The sequence below is a fragment of the Saimiri boliviensis genome, chromosome 20, assembly GCF_048565385.1.
Source record: "Saimiri boliviensis isolate mSaiBol1 chromosome 20, mSaiBol1.pri, whole genome shotgun sequence".
NCBI lineage: Eukaryota > Metazoa > Chordata > Mammalia > Primates > Cebidae > Saimiri > Saimiri boliviensis.
In genome coordinates this window covers 3,913,591-3,932,668 of record NC_133468.1, presented here as the reverse complement: position 1 = coordinate 3,932,668, position 19,078 = coordinate 3,913,591, and the positions used below count along the sequence as shown (strand labels likewise).

General features: G+C 43.3%; 2 protein-coding genes across 3 annotated transcripts in view; both read right to left on the bottom strand.

The window, feature by feature from the left end:
• ZFP2 (ZFP2 zinc finger protein) overlaps window positions 1-12,155 on the bottom strand; it is a 23,325-nt gene extending 11,170 nt beyond the window's left edge. Inside the window, exon 1 of one of the 2 annotated variants that reach the window (XM_039460534.2) lies at window positions 12,065-12,155. In XM_039460534.2, the coding sequence (XP_039316468.1) occupies window positions 12,065-12,068 (4 nt within the window). In that variant the 5' untranslated portion in view covers window positions 12,069-12,155. The other variant, XM_074390660.1, reaches the window with a different exon arrangement.
• Window positions 12,123-19,078, bottom strand: part of LOC101034309 (zinc finger protein 177) — a 19,967-nt gene continuing 13,011 nt past the window's right edge. The window contains exons 3-5 of the mRNA XM_039460535.2: window positions 14,334-14,463; window positions 13,913-14,005; window positions 12,123-12,208 (exon numbers count right to left, since the gene is read on the bottom strand). Of these exons, the coding sequence (XP_039316469.2) occupies window positions 12,123-12,208; window positions 13,913-14,005; window positions 14,334-14,463 (309 nt within the window). The remainder of the gene's footprint in view (window positions 12,209-13,912; window positions 14,006-14,333; window positions 14,464-19,078) is intronic.

Genomic DNA, 19,078 nt, shown 5'->3' with positions numbered 1-19,078 from the left:
ATCCACCCCTTGCAGCAGAGTGCCCTGGATATGAGATAGAGAGTCAAAGAAAATAATTTGGAAGCTTTAAGATTTAATGACTGCTCTGATAGTTTTTGGACTTTCATGGGGCCTACAGCCCCTTTCTTTTGGCAGACTTCTCTCTTTTAGAACAGGAGGGTTTACCCAATGCCTACACCCCCAGTATATCTTAGAGGTAACTAACTTGTTTTTTATTTTATAGGCTCATAGGTAGAAGATACTTGCCTTGTGTAAGATGAGACTGTAGACTTTTGAGTTAATGCTGAAACAAGTTAAGACTTTAGGGATTATTGGAAAGGCAAGATTGTATTTTGAAATGTGAAAAAGATAGAAGATTTGGAAGGGGCCAGAGGTGGAATGTTATAATTTGGATGTGTGTCCCCACCCAAATCTCATATTGGAATATAATCCCCAGTGTTGGACGTGGGACCTGGCTGGAGGTGATTGGCTCATGGGAGCAGTTTCTAATGAATAGTTTAGCACCATCCCTCTTGGTACTGTCCTCCTAATCATGCATGAGTTCTCATGAGCTCTGGCCATTGAAAAATGTTTAGCACCTCCCCCCGCCACACTCTCTTGCTCCTGGTTTTGCCATTTGATGTGTCTGCTCCCCTTTTCCCCTCCATTATGATTGTAAGCCTCCTGAGGCTTCCCCAGAAGCAGATGCTGGCACTAATGCTTCCTGTACGGCCTGTAGAACCATAAGCTAATTAAACCTCTTTTCTTACAAATTATCCAGTCTTGACTGGGCGTGGCGGCTCACACTTATAATCCCAGCTCTTTGGGAGGCTGAGGTGAGTGGATTACCTGAGGTCAGTTCAAGACCAGCCTGGCCAACATGGCGAAATCCCATCTCTACTAAAAAAAAATACAAAAAAAAAAATTAGCCGGGCATGGTGGTGTGCACCTGTATTCCCAGCTAAAAGGAGGATGAAGCAGGAGAATCACTTGAACCCAGGAGGCAGAGGTTGCAGTGAGCTAAGATTGCACTCCAGCCTGCGTGACAGGAGTGAAACTCTATCTCTAAATAAATAAATAAATAACCTAGTCAGAGGTATTTTTTATAGCAATGTGAGAACAGACTAATACAGTATGTAAACTATCCTTTGGGAATACACTCCTCTGGAACATAAAGTACCAGAACATACATGAAACTTAAACTCTTAAGGGAGATGACAATCTAGACCAGGCGTCCCCAAACTGCGGCCCCCTGAGGCCATTTATCCGGCCCCCCGCCGCACTTCAGGAAGGGGCACCTCTTTCATTGGCGGTCAGTGAGAGGAGCACAGTATGTGGCGGCCCTCCAATGGTCTGAGGGACAGTGAACTGGCCCCCTGTGTAAAAAGTTTGGGGACGCCTGATCTAGACGTTTCTTCCCCTTAAACTTTAAGCAGGCTGTAACTTATTCATGGGGGTAAGACAGTCCCAAAGGATCCTATCATTTCCTAAATATCCACTGTCTGAGAGGAGGCTAGAAAAGGGCTCTGTAGCTACTCAGACTTCTGTTTTCTCAGATCCTATTTCTTAACCCAGACAATAGAAGGACTGCAGGACTGGCACTGCAACCTGAGAATCAGCTTTTTTATTGCTGATCAAAGACAACAGAGTAGAGATAAACACTGAAAAAATAAACCAAAGGCTTAGGGGCAAAGGCTTTCCTGTGAAGCAAGAAATATGCATTTACCAGGCCTCTTTCTTCTGACCTGACCTGCTTACACGGGAGGAGAGAAAAACTGGGAAGTCAAGCAGGCGCCGCCTCCAGAACACACCACCAAGTAACCCCAAACAGAGGACCTGTCAAACTGAGTATGAAAATACCAGCAGGTGACGTGTGAGTCTGCAGCTGCCTGTTGCCCCACCTCTGCATGGGGGTCAGCCAGTCAACTCAAGTCCTTTGGGAACATTTAAGATGTTATTACACAACATAACAAGCAAAGGAGAATCCATTCACACTATTCGACAGCTACAAAGTTCAGATACAACTGCTTCTATTCAAAGATAAATTACACACAGAAAATACTAAGTTTGGAAACTATGTAGAGGTTCAGGAAATAAAATTTAAAAATACTAAAAACAGGAGTGTGAGACGAGAAAAGAAGTATAAAGACCAAAAGAAAGAAAAAAATGTTGGGAGAATAATTAAGTGCTTCTAGTCATCAAAAAACATTGTAAAGATAAAAAACAGGGCCGGGCACAGTGGCTCAAGCCTGTAATCCCAGCACTTTGGGAGGCCGAGGCGGGTGGATTACGAGGTCGACAGATCGAGACCATCCTGGTCAACATGGTGAAACCCCGTCTCTACTAAAAATACAAAAAATTAGCTGGGCATGGTGGTGCGTGCCTGTAATCCCAGCTACTCAGGAGGCTGAGGCAGGAGAATTGCCTGAGCCCAGGAGGTGGAGGTTGCGGTGAGCCGAGATCGCGCCATTGCACTCCAGCCTGGGTAACAAGAGTGAAACTCCTTCTAAAGAAAAAAAAAAGATAAAAAACTGAGTGCAGTGGCTCACGCCTGTAATCCCAGCACTTTAGGAGGTTGATGTGTGAGGATTTCTGGAGACCAGGAATTCTGGATCACCCAGGGCAACACGGTGAAAGCCCATCTCTACAAATAATTTAAAAATTAGCAGGTCGTGGTGGTACACATCGGTAGTCTCAGCTACTCGGAGGCTGCGGTAGGAGGATTGCTTGAGCCCAGCAGTTCAAGTCTGCCATTGAGCCATGATCACGCCACTGCACTCTAGCCTGGGAGACAGAGCAAGATCCTGTCTCTAAAACTAAAAGCTACAAAAATAGAAACTACCTACTGGGAGAAGATATTTGCAACATATGACCCACAAAAAACTAGAATGGAAATTTGGAAAATAATGTTTATGAAACACCAAGGCCACTAGAAAAAATGGGCAGAAGACTTGAATGAGCACTTAAGAAAAAGAAGGCTGAACGTTCTGCAAACATAAGCAAAGATGCCTAATCTCAACAATAACCAAGGGAAAGCAGATTAAAGCTGCAACAAGATACCATGACCACATCCCCCCAAATAACAAAATGTAAAAATTCAAACTGACAGCTTTTGGAAAGATTCAGTAATGGAAACTTCTATATGTTGCTGGTGGAAATGCAATTTGATTCAAACATTTGAATAGTTTAGTACAACCTAGAACAAGCATACTGGCTGATTTAGCAAGTCCACTGCTAGGTACATATACTTAGGTAGCTCTACCTTGCAACAGTATGAGAATTCATGATTCTTTACATAGCATTGTGTGTAACAGTAAAAACTGGAAACACCACAAATGCCTGTTGTCAAAAAATGGATAACAAAATTGTCAAGTGTTTATATAATGGAATAATTGACAACAGTGACCATTAATAAACTAAAGCTACACGTATCAATATAAATAAGTAAGCAAAGGCACGTGTGTGTGTGTGTGTGTGTGTGTGTAGTAACATTCAATTTAGATAAAGTTTTAAAACAGACCAAAACTAAATATATTGTTTAGAGATTCAGTGACAAATGGCAGTACTATAAAGAAGGGAAAGGAAGTATCACAAAAGCCAGATTAATGGTTACATCATGGATAGAGGTAAGAGGATGTGAGTAAGGAGATGCACACAAAGCAAGCAATGTTCTGTTTCCTGATCTGGATCCTGGTAACAGGATATCTGCTTTTTTTTTTTTTTTTTCTCCCCAAGATGGAGTTTCGCTCTTGTCGCCAGGCTGGAGCACAGTGGTGCAATCAAGGCTGACTATAACCTCCCCATCTCAGGTTCAGGCAATTCTCCTGCCTCAGCCTCCTGAGTAGCTGGGATTACAGGGACCACAGGCATGCACCACCATGCCCAGCTAATTTTGTCTTTTTAGTAGAGATGGGGTTTCACCATGTTGGCCAGGCTGGTCTCAAACTCCTGACCTCAGGTGATCCACCCGCCTTGGCCTCCCAAAGTGCTGGGATTATAGGCATGAGCCACCGCACCTGGCCTGTTTTCTTTTTTTAAAAAAATTTGTCTTTGTCATTATTAACTAAAAAGAGAAGCAGTAGGGCACAGTGGTTATGGTAACACTAAGATGAGACTTTGGACTTCGGTGTTAATTAAGAACTCGAAATGAACTCTGGAGCTCCACCGCTGTTAGCTGTGTGACCTTAGGCAGGTTTCTTAATCTCTCTGTGCCCTAGTGTCCAAATTTGTTAAGTGGTACCTATCTCATAGTGTTGATATAAGCATAAAAGTTAGTTGACATTTATAAAGGGCTTGGAAGAGTATATAGGTTTTGGTTAAATAGTACATATTTTATACACTCTTCCTTGTATGTATTTCAAAAATCAAATTAGAAAAAGAAGGAAGTATTTTGTTCTTTTTAACAGTTTTAATATTTTAATATTTTCTAGTATTTTGCATTCTGGAAAATATTAAGCATTTTAAGCTCAAACATCCTTTTGTACTACAGAAAACTTAATAGGATTCAGTATATCTTCATGGAATTTAGACTTAAAAGTTAGTTCTGAGGAGTTGATGTTTATGAAAGAAAACAGATTACTTACAGATTTTTTTAAAACTGGCCTAAGAGGATGCCTGCCAGAACTGAGGGAAGACTGATATGACTCAAGAACTCCATATGGTCAACACTCCAAACATGTGTAGAGAAAAGCAAACACACTCTGAAATATGAAAGACTCAGTAATAACGGTACTCCTAAACCATTTATGAACTATTATTTAAATATTCAATTCGAACAAAAAATAAACATGAATGAGAAAGTTAGTTTAGGTACAAAAAGACTGGCAATGAAATGGTGAATCCACTTCAAGGATGAGCCTTGAAGACAGTATGTTAAATGCTAAAGCCAGTCACAAAAAGACAAGGATTACATGAATCCACTTATATGAGGTATCTAGAGCAGCCAAAATCATAGAGGCAGAAAGCAAATTAAAGGTTACTAGGGACTGGAGGAAGTGGGGGAATGGGATGCTACTGTTTAATGGGTATAGAGTTTTCATTAGGAAAGATGGAAAAAGTCCTGACGATGGATGGCGGTGCTGGTTGCACAAAAATGTGAATGTACTTAAATGCCTCCAAATTATACACTTAAAATGACTAATTTTATGCATATTGTACGTGTACACACATAAACACAAAACATTACAATTAAAAAAAAGATACCTAAAGAATTACATTCCAGGCCAGGCCTAGTGGCTCACGCCTATAATCCCAGCACTTTGAGAGGCTGAGGTAGGCAGATCATGGGTTCAGGAGCTCAAGACCAGCCTGGTCAACATGGTGAAACCCTGTCTCTACTAAAAATACAAAAATTAGCTGGGCATGGTGGTGCATGCCTGTTGTCCCAGCTACTCAGGAGGCTGAGGCAGGAGAATTGCTTGAATCTTGGAGGCTGAGGTAGAAGAATCACTTGAACCCAGGAAGTGGAGGTTGAACTGAGCTGAGACCACACCACTGCACTCCAGCTTGGGTGACAGAGTGAGACTCCATCTCAGGAAAAAAAAAGAAAAAGAATTTCATTTCAACTATTTGGGAAAACCTCATATTTGAAAATTAAGCAGTGAACTCGAAAATTCCAAGAGGTCAAAGAAGAAATCACAGTGGAATTAAGAAAATATTTTACATGTTACAGCCAAAGTGATGCTTAGAGGAAAATCTATAGCTTTAAATATTTTTACAGTAAATAAGAATGGCCCATAATCTGTGACCTATGTTTCCACCTTAAGAAGTTAGACAAAGAAGATCAAATTAAATCCTAAGAAGTGGATCCTCTTCCTGATAAGGTGGAGTAGGCCTACCCCCATCTCTCTTCCACTAATAAACCTGAACAGGAAGTATGAAGCAATTATTTGAGGGCCCTGAAAAGTAAACAGTAGCAGGTGAAGTGGGGAGGAAGACCAAAAGCCAAAGTACCACTGAACCAGTGGTGAGCTTGCCTTTTTCCCTCAGCTATCATCTGTACTAAACTCATACAGCAACCTGAAAACAGGCACTGAGGCAAGGGCAGGCAGAGGAGGTTCTCCAGGAGAAGCTCTAGGGCTGGTTCACGGAGCAGAAAAAGGATTTCTAATGCTTAAGGAGAGTAGGGGGAATAGCCTCTTTTTTTCTCCTTTTCTTCATTTTATTGCACTCCAGCACCTAAGCAATCCTCTGGTGGCTGCTGCGACAGCAGTGGCACTGCGAGCTGATAGGAGCCCAAAAGCAAGAGGAGAGGGTCCTTCCTCCCCAAGCAAGGAATCTGTGGTCCCAAGGAGGACAGTGAGAAGCCCCATTTCATCTTCTCTTTCTTAGTCCTCCTGATGCTTGGTCCTGCATAAGGATGGTCACAGCAGAGTGGGGCAACTACAAGCCCCTGCATGGTAGCCAGAAGAATAAAAAGGAGAGCCACAGGAAGCTGAACTACTGAGGATATAGACAGGGAAGAATGTGAGAAAATGACCCTCAAAGTTATTTAAGAACTCCTGAGCTCACATGTGAGATACGTATGCATGAATCTGACCCCCTAAGCAGCATACATGGACTTTGAGAATAAGAAGGGCCATTGCTTAAATTCCATATTGGCCACAGAGTGACACACATGTGAGCAAGATTCAAGCAACAATGTGAAATCTCTGACAACTAAACTGACACCAAAATCACGACCCACAGAAAGGAAGCTGGACTTTGTAGTCTGATCTCAGGCAGGTTGACTGCCTGCTAAAACAGAAATATCAACATTTTCTGTTGGATTTAAAGAAGACATAGAGTTTTATAACATAGTATTCTAAATGTCCATGATACCTTCTGAAGTCACTGAGAATATAAAGAACCAGGAACATTTCAACTTACATGGGAAAAGATGACCAATAGACATCAAGTGAGATGATACAATTATCTTGCACAAGGCAGCTGCCTTACTTGTTCCAACAAGAGTGAATACACTCTAAAGAAATGGAAATTAAATCTCAGTAAAGAAAATGAACATATAAAAAAGAACTAAGTATAAATTCTGGAAGTGAAAAATATGCAGTATTTTTAATATACAAACATTTATTTATTAATCTAGAAAATAGAAATCTTGGGGCTGGATGTGGTGGCTCACGCCTGTAATCCCAACACTTTGGGAGGCTGAGGCAGGTGGATCACCCGATGTCAGGAGTTCAAGACCAGCCTGGTCAACATGGGGAAACCCCATCTCTACGAAATATACAAAAATTAGCCAGGTGTGGTTGGGGGTGCCTGTAATCAATCTCAACTACTCAGGAGGCTGAGGCAGGAGAATCGCTTGAACCCAGGAAGGGGAGGTGGCAGTGAGCCGAGATCGTGCCATTGCACTCCAGCCTGGGCAACAAGAGTGAAACTTCGTATCAAAATACATAAATGAATAAATAAATAAGTGTGTGTGTGTGTGTGTGTGTGTGTGTGTGTGTGTGTGTGTGTGTATAAATCTTGCTAAATAGGTCCAACAGCAGAAGGGTGAAAACAGGAAAGAATTAACTTGAAGACAGATTAAGAGAAATTATGATTCAAGCTGAACAACACAAAGAAAAAGGATTGAGAAAAAATAAAGATAGAGAGTGCCTCAGGGATGTATGGGGCAACACCAAAAGATCTAACATTTGTCTCACTGGAGTCCCAGGGAAGGAGAAAATGTTTGGTACTGAAAAAGTATTTGAAGAAATCATTGCTAAAAACTTGTATTTGACAAAAGACTTCGACCTATAGGTACAGGGTCAACCCAAAGAAATCCACGCCCAGAAACATCTGATTATGATTTTTTTTTCTTTATTTTTGAGACAGAGTCCACTCTGTCACCCAGGCTGAAGTGCAGGGTGCAACCTTGGCTCACTGCAACACTCCACCTCCTGCGTTCAAGCAATTCCCATGCCTCAGCCTCCCAAGTAGCTGGGACTACAGGCGTGCGCTACCACACCCAGTTAGTTTTTGTATTTTTTGCAGTGACAGCGTTTTGCCATATTTCCCAGGCCAGTCTCAAACTCCTGGGCTCAAGTGATCTGCCTGCCTTTGCCTCCCAAAGTGCTGAGATTGCAGGTGTGAGCCACCATGCCCAGCCATAATCAAATTCTAAAAATGGAAGTAAAAAATAATCTTGAAAGCAGCCAGGGAAAATTAATACACTACTTGGCGGTGGGGCAAAAATCTGAATAACTGAATTTCTCATCACAAACCATGGATGCCAGAAGGAAATATACTAAATATTTCAAAGTGCTGAAAGAAAATAACTATAAACCTAAAGTTCGATATTAGCAAAACTCTTTCAGGAATGAAGGTGAAATAAAGACATTTTCATATGAAAGAAAAGTAAGAGAATCTGTCACCAGCAGAACCACCCTGTTAAGTCCATGTAATCTCAGAGCCAGAACTCTCAATGTTTTTAAACGATGCTGATTACTTAGATATCAAGAGTATAACTAGGACAAAGAAGGATTTATCCAGGGAATAAAGCCTGGCTCACCATTAAGAAATACTATCATATTAATAGGTGATGCGTCATATGATCAACCTGATAGATGCTTCAAAGTATTCAACTGATATCCTTTATCCATTCCCAATTCATAAACAAAAATATTAGCATTGCACCAATGGAATGGATTCTCTCTAGAAGAATTCTCTCTAAAAACAGAACCAAGGAAAAGGTGCTTACTATTACTACTTCTATTTAATGTTATTGCAAAAGTGTAAGCAATATCACAACTGAAATGAGGGGAAAGTTTAATTTTTCCCAGATTGCTGGGAATACTCTGAACCCCTCTGTAGTGACTGAGCAACCCCAAACTTCTGGAAGAATTGGCAAAACCCAAGTTACCTGAAATAACAAGAAGAAATTGTTATTGAATTTGGTTTCCCTGAAATGAGTTATTTGCTTTGTGATGCTTGTTAACTTGCTGTATCGATTATATTTGAGAAAATGAAGGCTAATGTGAAATGCTGAGATGAAACTTATGATGTTGGCTCTGCCAAGCTGCAGCTTGTAACTCTGGCTCTGCTGAGCTGTTCTGCTAAAAACAGGAACTCTGTGAAAGGGACTAACAGGTAGCTTGAGTGCTGGAGAGAGACAACAGCGTGTAACGGGCTTCTCATTGCCGAGAGCCAAACGGACGTGTAATGGAGAGGCTTATTACCTAGATTCCTTTCCCAGGAAAGGCATATTTATTAGGGCCCTGGAAGGGGAATGCGATCCTTATGGAGAGCCTATAAACGGATGCGTGAGGGTCATCTGTCTCTGTGGTTGAGATAAAGATGTAAAAGTCTTTCTTCTCCCACTGCTCCTCCAGGCCTGCAGGGAGGCCCCCTCCTCTTGCAGTTGTTGTGGTCAGGCTGGTTGTCCTGTGTCAGCTCCTGTTCTGCCTGTAGCTGTGAGCCCAATATGTTCTTGCTGATAATCATAAGTTTACGTTTAACCTACAACCCTGCTAAGGTGTATGGTTTCTATGCTGACACACAGAAAGTTATCTTTACATTGTTCTGCTTTTATAATACCACGTTGTGATTTTTGTGCATCCGTTTTTGCAAATGTATTCTTTTTGTATAATGATCACTGAAACTTTGCGTAACTTCGCTTCCCCTCCCCTAGTGAAAGAGCATAATAAAAAACTGAGGTTTTCAGGGGAATGTCAGACATCCACGGAGCAGCTTTATGTGGTGTCTCCCCTGGGCCCAGCTTTAAGGAAAACTTTTTCCTTCTCTCTCCTTTTCACTGACCACTGGATCACTTTGAGAGATCTTAAACCCATGTTGATGTATTGGGAGCTGGTCTCGCCAATACCAGATGATATAACTGTCTACCTACAAAATGAAAAATGGTTAGGGTGGCTTCACTCAGAATTGATGAAGTATTGTGGGCTTGGAACCTGAGCATTATACATCAGAAACTGTAGCTCTTCCCGGATTAGACAATGTTTCATATCCTTGAAATTTTACTATCCCATTAAATAAGGACTTTATAAAGCACATAGCATTATGCTTGGAAATAATAAGGATCCAAGCTGTAACATTATTAGCTGTTACCATTACCATGATCACTATTCTATAATCAGCAACATACAACTCTCTCTGCCTTTCCTTTTTTCCTAAGCAAGACTTTCCAGTGATAATACTGGAAACATTCAATACTCCCTTAATGGTTTGGAATGCCTTTTCTGCCTTCCCTCATTAACTTATAGGATTTATGTAACGTTGATACTCATCAGGACGTGAACAAGAGTCTCCAGGCCAAGGTGTCTTGTCTGTCACAAACCCCTTAGTACATATGACTGGCCATAGCAGAGGCTGGGAGCTTGCACAGTATTGGTGTGTGGATGGAAAGGGGAAGTTGATTTATTTCTTTTCTCATTTTATATTTCTTCCATCTCCTGTGTAACAGTTAAGTTTCTCCTAACACCCAACTAGACTATTTCTAAACCCAGTTGTCTGGATTTTCTATTTAAACTCCTGCTGTACCCTACAATGCATTCTCTATATAGCAGTCAGACTGGTTTTATGAACATGATAAATCATTCATTCAATAAATACTTAACAAGTCAGGTACTGTTCTAGGTGCTCAGGATATAGCGATGAACAGAAAAAATTTCTGCCCTTATGAAACATATTTCAGCAAGAGAAAGGAAGACAGTAAGTAAAATACTTAGTATTTAAGTGGTATACCTTATAGAAAAACAATAAAGGCATTTAAATGCATATAGGGAACATGATAGGTGAGCGGAAAGGTCTGCAATTTTAAACTGGGTCATAAGAAAAGGCCTCACTGAAAAGGTGACATTTAAACCAAGACTTTAAGGGACTAAGAGAGGAAGTCATAGGACTATCTAAGGGAGAGCTTCCCAGACACGGTGTAACAGCCAGTGCTAAGGCTCTGCAGCAGCAGTGGGCCTGTCTTATTTAAGGAAGAATGAAATTTTTGAATATTTCTAAATTCATTATAGTATTTCAGATCAATTTCCTAGTAATGGAAGCAAAGATATGTGCATGTATTAAACATCAGTGAGACTCATGTGAGCATGCAGGTAGATAAAGACTAACGGTATATAAATTCTTGTGTGTTTCTATACATATGTACACATATATTTACACGGACACACATACATATACACAGAGGTAGTCACCTAGTACATCTCTGAATTTTTTTTTTTTTGAGACGGAGTCTCGCTTTGTCGCCGAGGCTGCAGTGCAGTGGCACAATCTTGGCTCACCGCAACCCTTGCCTCCCAGGTTCAAGTGATTCACATGCCTCAGTCTCCCAAGTAGCTGGAATTACAGGTGCATGCTACCATGCCCAGCTAATTTTTGTACTTTACTAATGGGATTTTACCACGTTAGCCGGGCAGGTCTCGAACTCCTGACCTTCACCTGCCTCAGCCTCCCAAAGTGCTGGGATTACAGGAGTGAGCCACCACGCCCAGTTGAAATTTTTTAAAAATCACACATGAAACACAGACAGTGGGCTCCCATGTTTAGAGATGGTTAGGGTGGCTTCCTGGAGAGCTAAAAAGATTATAGAATCCCCAACTGTATTTTTACACATAATATTTGTTAGTGGGTTTCTAATACTTTATACATGTTTTTAATTTTTGTTTCCTTCATAACTGAACATCATCAAATGATTTAAATCTAATTACCAATGATGAGAGACTAAAAGTCACTGCCTCCTGCATTACTAATAATTTCTATCTTTTCTTAACATTAGCCAGTTTACAATGATCATGCTGGTACCAGGGACAGCACTTCTGGATTTGCAGTTTCTACTCATCTTTTATAAAACGGGAGCAAAAATCTAACAAAGCTTTCAACTGTACCAAGCTTTAGTACAGAAAAAAAAGAAGTGATGCTGAAAAGAAAATTAGGCCAGGATACAGAAGTTTCTAGTTTTACTAAAACTAGAAACTTTAGGATATAAGAAGTCACAGCAGGTCAAGGGATGAAAGTGAGAGTTCGCATTAAACTCGAAGCAAAAAGCCAACAAAACAAAACACCTGTGTTCAAATGCTGGCATATTATTTCACCTTTTGGAGCCAATTTCTTCCACCATAAGAGGCGGAGCAGCACTTACCCATGGATGTGTGTGTCAAGTAAGTGAGATGCTGGCTGGGGAAGAGCCCAGCACGCGCTCAGTCAATACTTTCTCCTCTTGGCTTGGACAGGATGACGAGAGGACGAATGGGCAGGTTAATCTGGTAGCAATATCCAAGAAAATCTAGAAAGAACACGATGGAGTTTGCACATCATCAGCTTCTATGGGCTCCTTTTCATTCCTCAACTTTCGCCTATCTTTAGTTTCTCCAACTGCGATGTACACCTCTCTGTTCTTTTAGATACACTCAAGTATTTTCCTTGTTAGAAAACAAACCACAGACTTCTTCTGAGTTCTTACTCTTTCTTCCTTTTCCTTCAAAGATGACCTTGTTGAAATGACAGTCTGTACTTAAAAGTCTTCACTTGCTTCTTCTCCTTCACTTTTCTGCACACAGCATCTCTCAGCACTAAATGGGCTCTTCCCTGGGTCCCAAGTCACTCCCGAGTCACCAAGCCTAGCAGGCATTTTCATTCCCTGCTTGGCACTGTCATACTCCGCCTCGGCGCTCCTCTCTCTCTTTGACCCTGTTCTCTGCTGGGTCCTCTCCTCCTCTTTGGACCACTCACCTCTGCCAGAGCCTCCTTGGCCCCCTCAATATGTTATTGTCCTGAGGGTCCCACCCTTGCTGTTTTGCCCTGCCCACTCATTTGTTCATCCCAGTCATCTGTATTGATATGAATTTCACAAAATCAAATTTATATTTTCACCTGATTTCTGAAAATTCTACTTCATATCATTCAATATTCACTCAACAAATACTTAACTACTTACTCGAGCAGAAAATGTTGTAGGCAGGGAAGGTAAACAACATGTTCAAAAGAGTTCAATGAGCCTACATGTTCGTGGGTAGACGACATTGAAAATGATGAGTAAAATACAGTGTGAAATGCAATTTAAAATAAAACAAGTGAAAAGGCTTTAAGTTCCAACCCAGTGGGGAATCATGAAGGGGGTAAGGAAGTGGGAGATGAAAACTCATATCAAAATGTATGTGATTGCTTCTGCTGCCTCCAGAAAACCCACCAGAATGACAATAACCAATGAAAATGACACAAATAAAATAATCTAGGGAGCAAGGAAAAAACTGCTGCACATACATACCAGAAAACCAGAAACAAAAACCTGAAATATTCTCAAACAGATGAGTGAACTTCATGCATGCATTAGAAAGACTGCTATGTAAGAAGAACACTCAGAGAATGAGAAAGTGGCTCACAGAAATAAATAAAAAAAAAAATAGCACAAATAGATGTTTTCACAAAAGAACTGAAAGGTAAGGTTTACAGAAATCTTCACATCTCCTGGCACTCTCCCTTTCAAACAATGCCACGTCATCTCCTACTTCAGGGTTTTCGCACCTGCTGTTTCCTGTGCCCCCCAGTGTTCTCCCATGTGGCCCGTCACTTTGAGTAGTTGTTCAAAAGTCACATTAAAGGAGAGGCCCTCCCTGACCACCCTGTGAAATCATGCTCTCGTTAACTACTGTAGTTCTCTTAGGCTGCTGTATTCTTCCACATCACACGTACCGCTGCGGTACATGCATTTCCCCCCTTCCTGCCGCCTTTCCTTTCCATTCTCTCCCTTCCTCCCTTCTTTCTTCCTTTATTAATGTATTCTCCTTTTATTTACTCCTCATAATGTGCCACCTCCCTGCAAAATGACCTAAGTGAGCCCTAGGGAAATGAGGCCCATCAGTAATGTGGAGGTATCATCTGAGAATACACATCTAGTGGCCCTAGTCTCTGCAGAGACCCAAGAATCTCTGAAGTGATTTTCCCCAAAGAGACACATTCATGTAGCAAGTCTGTGCAGCCTGGCACTTACCTTGAAAGCCACCCTCAGGCAGTTCTTTTTTCATCAGGCTCAGTTCTTCTCGGTCCGGCTGGGAAGTCACATTGGATTTGGAAAGGTAATTTCCTGCTTGAGAGGAAAACATTAAATTTGGGTTCTGAACTAAGTCTAAACACCAATCCTAGCACAGTTCTGATCCGTTCTCCCTCAGGGCTTCTGAAATAAGGAAGGTGTGGCTTATGAAATTCCCATTTTCCATTCTATACAGAAAAGATCTTCTGCCTTGAAAGAGAGGACACCAAACAAACACCCTAAAACAATGCCTTATGATCAGAGACTTTCAGTCCAAATCCATAAATTTCAGAGGTCACACAGGAGGTATTATAGGGGAAAATTTGCAGTTGAGGGGGGAACGGTGTCAAGAGGTAGGTTTTGAGTTACAAGAAGTCCTTACCCAGTGAAACCAGGTTCTTGTACTTCTCCAACATGACGTTCTCATACACTGTCATTCTCTGAGCACAATCTGGTTGAATCCACTCTTCCCAAGAGAAATCTTGAGACACATCCTTTAAGGTCACTGACTCCTGAAAGTAAAAATTGCTCAGTAAGGGATTATTCCAACAAAATCCCTGAGGGAAGCGAAAAGCCAGCAGCACTAGAAGGACAGGGCACAAAGATCTGCATGAGGAAACATGCTGCCTTCCAAATGGAAGAAGATGTCTGCGAGGAATCACAAAATAACCAGAGACATAATATAAAAAGAGCTCTGGGAGTTAAGGTGAGGAAGAGTAGGTGTAAGTGAGAAATAGGGAAGGGCACTACAGGCTGCTCTAGATTCCCCTGGGAGGGGAAGGGGGGCGGGGTGTGATCACCTCCTATTCACCCTATTGCTGAAGGAGGAAATCCCTGCCCTAAACAGTACACGATGACCAAACACAGGACACTTGACACTGAACAGATGACAACAAATTACTGGCCACATACGGTCGCGGCCCAGGGGAGGAGGGCACCACATGCCATTCGGGGTCATAAAGGGGTTAACATTCAGGAACCTGGTGAACCAGCAGGGACTATGGGAGCAGGCTCTGTAGTGACAGGGGATTGGGTGACCTTTGGTTACCATGGGAGGATGTGACTTGCTTGTTTGAATAATCCCACAGGCTGGTAGGGAGGTGAGACCATTATTAGGTTGAGGACAGGGTAGGCTGTATCTGGCCCAGCTGATGGGGGAGCCAGTGGGTCAGAGAGCTTTTCCTGGTGGGAAGAGGCACATCTGACAGGAGCAGGGGAATTCACGGCCAGGTCTCACTGCCTGACTCACTGCCCTAGAGGCTCCAGGATGTCAAAGGAGCACAAGTGGGAATTCCAGTTAATGGAGGAAAGCACGTATAAACAGGGAAAATCTAGAATGTGGTTGTTCTGTGACAGAACCAATAACAAATTCAGCTATACTTGAAACTGGCATTTCAAATGTGTAAGTCCACCGCAGCCTTGTTCTCTAGCCCTTAGCACAGGAACTAAAATACTGGGGGAAGATCCAAGATGGCCGTTTAGAAACAGCTCAGAGTTGCAGCTCCCAGTGAAAATGCAGAGGGTGAGTGGACGCCACATTTTTATCGCCCATGGACCGGGAGATTCCCAGGCGGAGGAGCCCCATGGTCGCCAGCGTGGCTGGCAGCGCGGTCGGCGTGGCTGCTTTGCCCCACGCGGTTGCTTTGTCGGCAACCCGGCCAGCTGCTCTCCGTACAAAATACACTGGTCCGGGTGCCCTTTTGGCTGCCGATTGGAGCCCCGGGACGTCACCCATTCAACTCATTGAAGAGGGGACTGAAGAGGGAGCCAGGCCAAGAGATTCCTGGGCAAAAAAAGTGCCACTAATCTCAGCGCCGTTGTTTAAGCCGACACAGTGAGTCACCGCAGGGGAAATCACACAGATCCTGGCGCCGTTTCAACAGGCGACTGGAATATCTGGGATAAAAAAGAAAAAAAAAAAAGCTCTGAGGCAGGGAGCCAGGTGATCAGGCTCGGCTGGTCCCACTCCCACAAAAGAACAGCAATCAGAAACTCTGGATTGAGAGTTTCACAGCAAGCACAGCTGAACCCAGGACGGTCCAGCTCTGTGGGGGAGGGGCGTCCGCCATTACCGAGGCACTCCACCACTACAGAGGTAGGCCGCCATTGCTGAAGCAGCCTACCGTTGCCAAAGCAACCCGCCATTGCTGAGGCTGCCTGCTGTCGCCAAGGCAACCCGCCTTTGCCAAGGCAACCTGCCATTACAGAGAGAGTCCGCCAATACATAGGCACACCACCATTGCCAAGGCAGTTCTAACTACACCCATAGAAACAGGACTGCAGGGAAGTTCACACGGCAGCTGGGCAGAGCCCACAGCAGCTCGGCAAAGCCTCTGCAGGCAGACAGTGACTAGGCTGCCTCCTTGCTGGGCAGGGCAGCCCTGAAACAAACAAAAAAGGCAGCAGCACAACAGAAACTCATAAATAAAGCCCTAACTCCCTGGGACAGAGCACCTGGGAACAAAAAGCGATTTATGAGTTCTGCTGCAGCAGACCTAAACGTACCTGCCCAGCAGCTCTGAATGAACAATGGAGCTCACAGCTCAGCACTTGAGCTCCTATAAAGGACAGACTGTCTCCTCAAGCAGCTCCCTGACCCCTGTATACCCAAAGAGTCACCTCATAAAGGAGAGATCAGACTGACATTTGGCGGGTATCCTTCTGGAACAAGGATAGCAGAAGAAGAAACTGGTAGCAACCCTTACTGTTCTGCAGTGGCTGCAGGTGATCCCCAGGCAAGCAGGGCCTGGAGTGGACCTCAGCAGTCCTACAGCAGAGGGGCCAGTCTGTTAGAAGGAAAACTGAGAAACAGAAATAACTTTACCATCAACAAACAGAACGTCCACTCAGAGACCCAATCTGAAAGTCAGCAACTATGAAGACAACAGGTGGATAAATCCATAAAGATGGGAAGAAACCAGAGCAAAAAGGATGAAAACACCTGAAACCGGAGCACCTCTCCTCCTACAAGGGATCACAACTCCTCACCAGCAAGGGAACAAGGTTGGATGGAGAATGAGTGTGAAGAAATGACAAAATCAGACTTCAGACTTCAGAAGGTGGGTAGTAAGAAACTTCTGTGAAGTAAAAGATCATGTTCTAACCCAATGCGAAGGAACTAAAATACTGTAAACATTTAATATCCATTTCATGAGGGAAAACCCAACTGAGTGGTGGCTACTATAAATGGTAACTGACATTTGTATTCAGTTTTTACTAATAGGAGATTCACGTCTCACCTCATTTAACCCATAGAAGAACCTGCTAGATCGATAGCACTAATCATTTTATAGATGAGGAATCTGAGGATTGAAGACATGAGATATCTTACCCAAGATCACACAGCTGGAACTTGAACCCAGCTCCCTGTGGGCATCCGACTCCCTACGTTGTGAGATAAGACGATGGCCAAGAAAAGAACTGTGGCAAGCAACAGAATCAGAAAGATGAAGGAGATTCACCCAGAAGGTCAGGGGAAAGAGAGATTCAGGAAAGAGGTCAGGGGGTCAGACAAATAGAACACGAACGGAAAAGAGAGCTCCTGATGTAAACACTTGCATTTTTTTTTTTTTTTTTTTGAGACGGAGTTTCGCTCTTGTTACCCAGGCTGGAGTGCAATGGCGCGATCTCGGCTCACCGCAACCTCCGCCTCCTGGGTTCAGGCAATTCTCCTGCCTCAGCCTCCTGAGTAGCTGGGATTACAGGCACACGCCACCAGGCCCAGCTAATTTTTTGTATTTTTAGTAGAGACAGGGTTTCATCATGTTGACCAGGATGGTCTCGATCTCTCGACCTCGTGATCCACCCGCCTTGGCCTCCCAAAGTGCTGGGATTACAGGCTTGAGCCACCTCGCCCGGCCAACACTTGCAATTTTAGCAGTGTGGTGGAGGCAGAAGTGAGTTCATAGTGGACAGAAGCATAAATAAGACATAACGAATCAAAAACAGGCTGAGATTATGGCCCATGCCTGTAATTCCAGAACTTTGGCAGGCCGAGGCAGGCGGATCACCGGAGGTCAGGAGTCCGAGACCAGCCTGGCCACATGGTGAAGCCCTGTCTCTGCTAAAAATACACAAATTAGCCAGGTGTGGTGGTGGGCACGTGTCATACCAGCTACTCAGGAGGCTGAAGCAGGAGAATCACTTGAACTCGGGAGGCAGAGGTTGCTGTGAGCCAAGATCACGCTATTGCACTCCAGCTTGGATGCTGGATGACAAGAGCAAAACTGCGTATCAAAAAAGAAAAAAGCCAGATAAATTACTTTTTCTTTTTTTTTCTTTTATGCTTTTTTTTGAGATACAGTCTTGCTCTGTCACCCAGGCTGAAGTGCAGTGGCGTGATCTTGGCTCATTGCACCTCCTTTTCCGGGGTTCACGCAATTCTCCTACCTCTGCCTCCCAAGTAGTTGAGATTACAGGTGCCCACTACCACCCCCAGCTAATTTTTGTATTTTCAGTAGAGATGGGGTTTCACCATGTTGGCCAGGCTGGTCTTAAGCACCTGCCCTCAAATGATCCACCTGTCTCAGCCTCCCAAAGAACCGGGATCACGGGTGTGAGGCACTGTGTACAGACAGATAAATTACTTAAAGCTTTTTGTAAAGAAGCTGAGAGTAGCTGGGTGCGGTGGCTCACGCCTGTAATCCCAGCACTTTGGGAGGCCGAGGCGGGTGGATCACGAGGTCAAGAGATCGAGACCATTCTGGCCAACATGGTGAAACCCCATCTCTACAAAAAATGCAAAATATAGCTGGGCATGGTGGCGCATACCTGTAATCCCAGATACTTGGGAGGCTGAGGCAGGAGAATTGCTTGAACTTGAACCCAGGAGGTGGAGGTTGCAGTGAGCCGAGATCGCGCCACTGCACTCCAGCCTGACGCCTGGCGACGGAGCAAGACTCTATCTCAAAAAAAAAAAAAAGATGCTGAGAGCAAGACTATGGAAATAAGAATAGGTAACAGAAATAAAGCAACAGAAAAGGTTTTCATCATTTAAGGACAGAGCATTTTGATCTGTAAATAAGCAAAGGGCGAAAGCACAACTGACTCTTGAATACATCGGGGTTAGGGACAGCAACACCCCTCACAGTCTAAAATCCTCGTGTAACTTTTGACTCCCCCAGAACT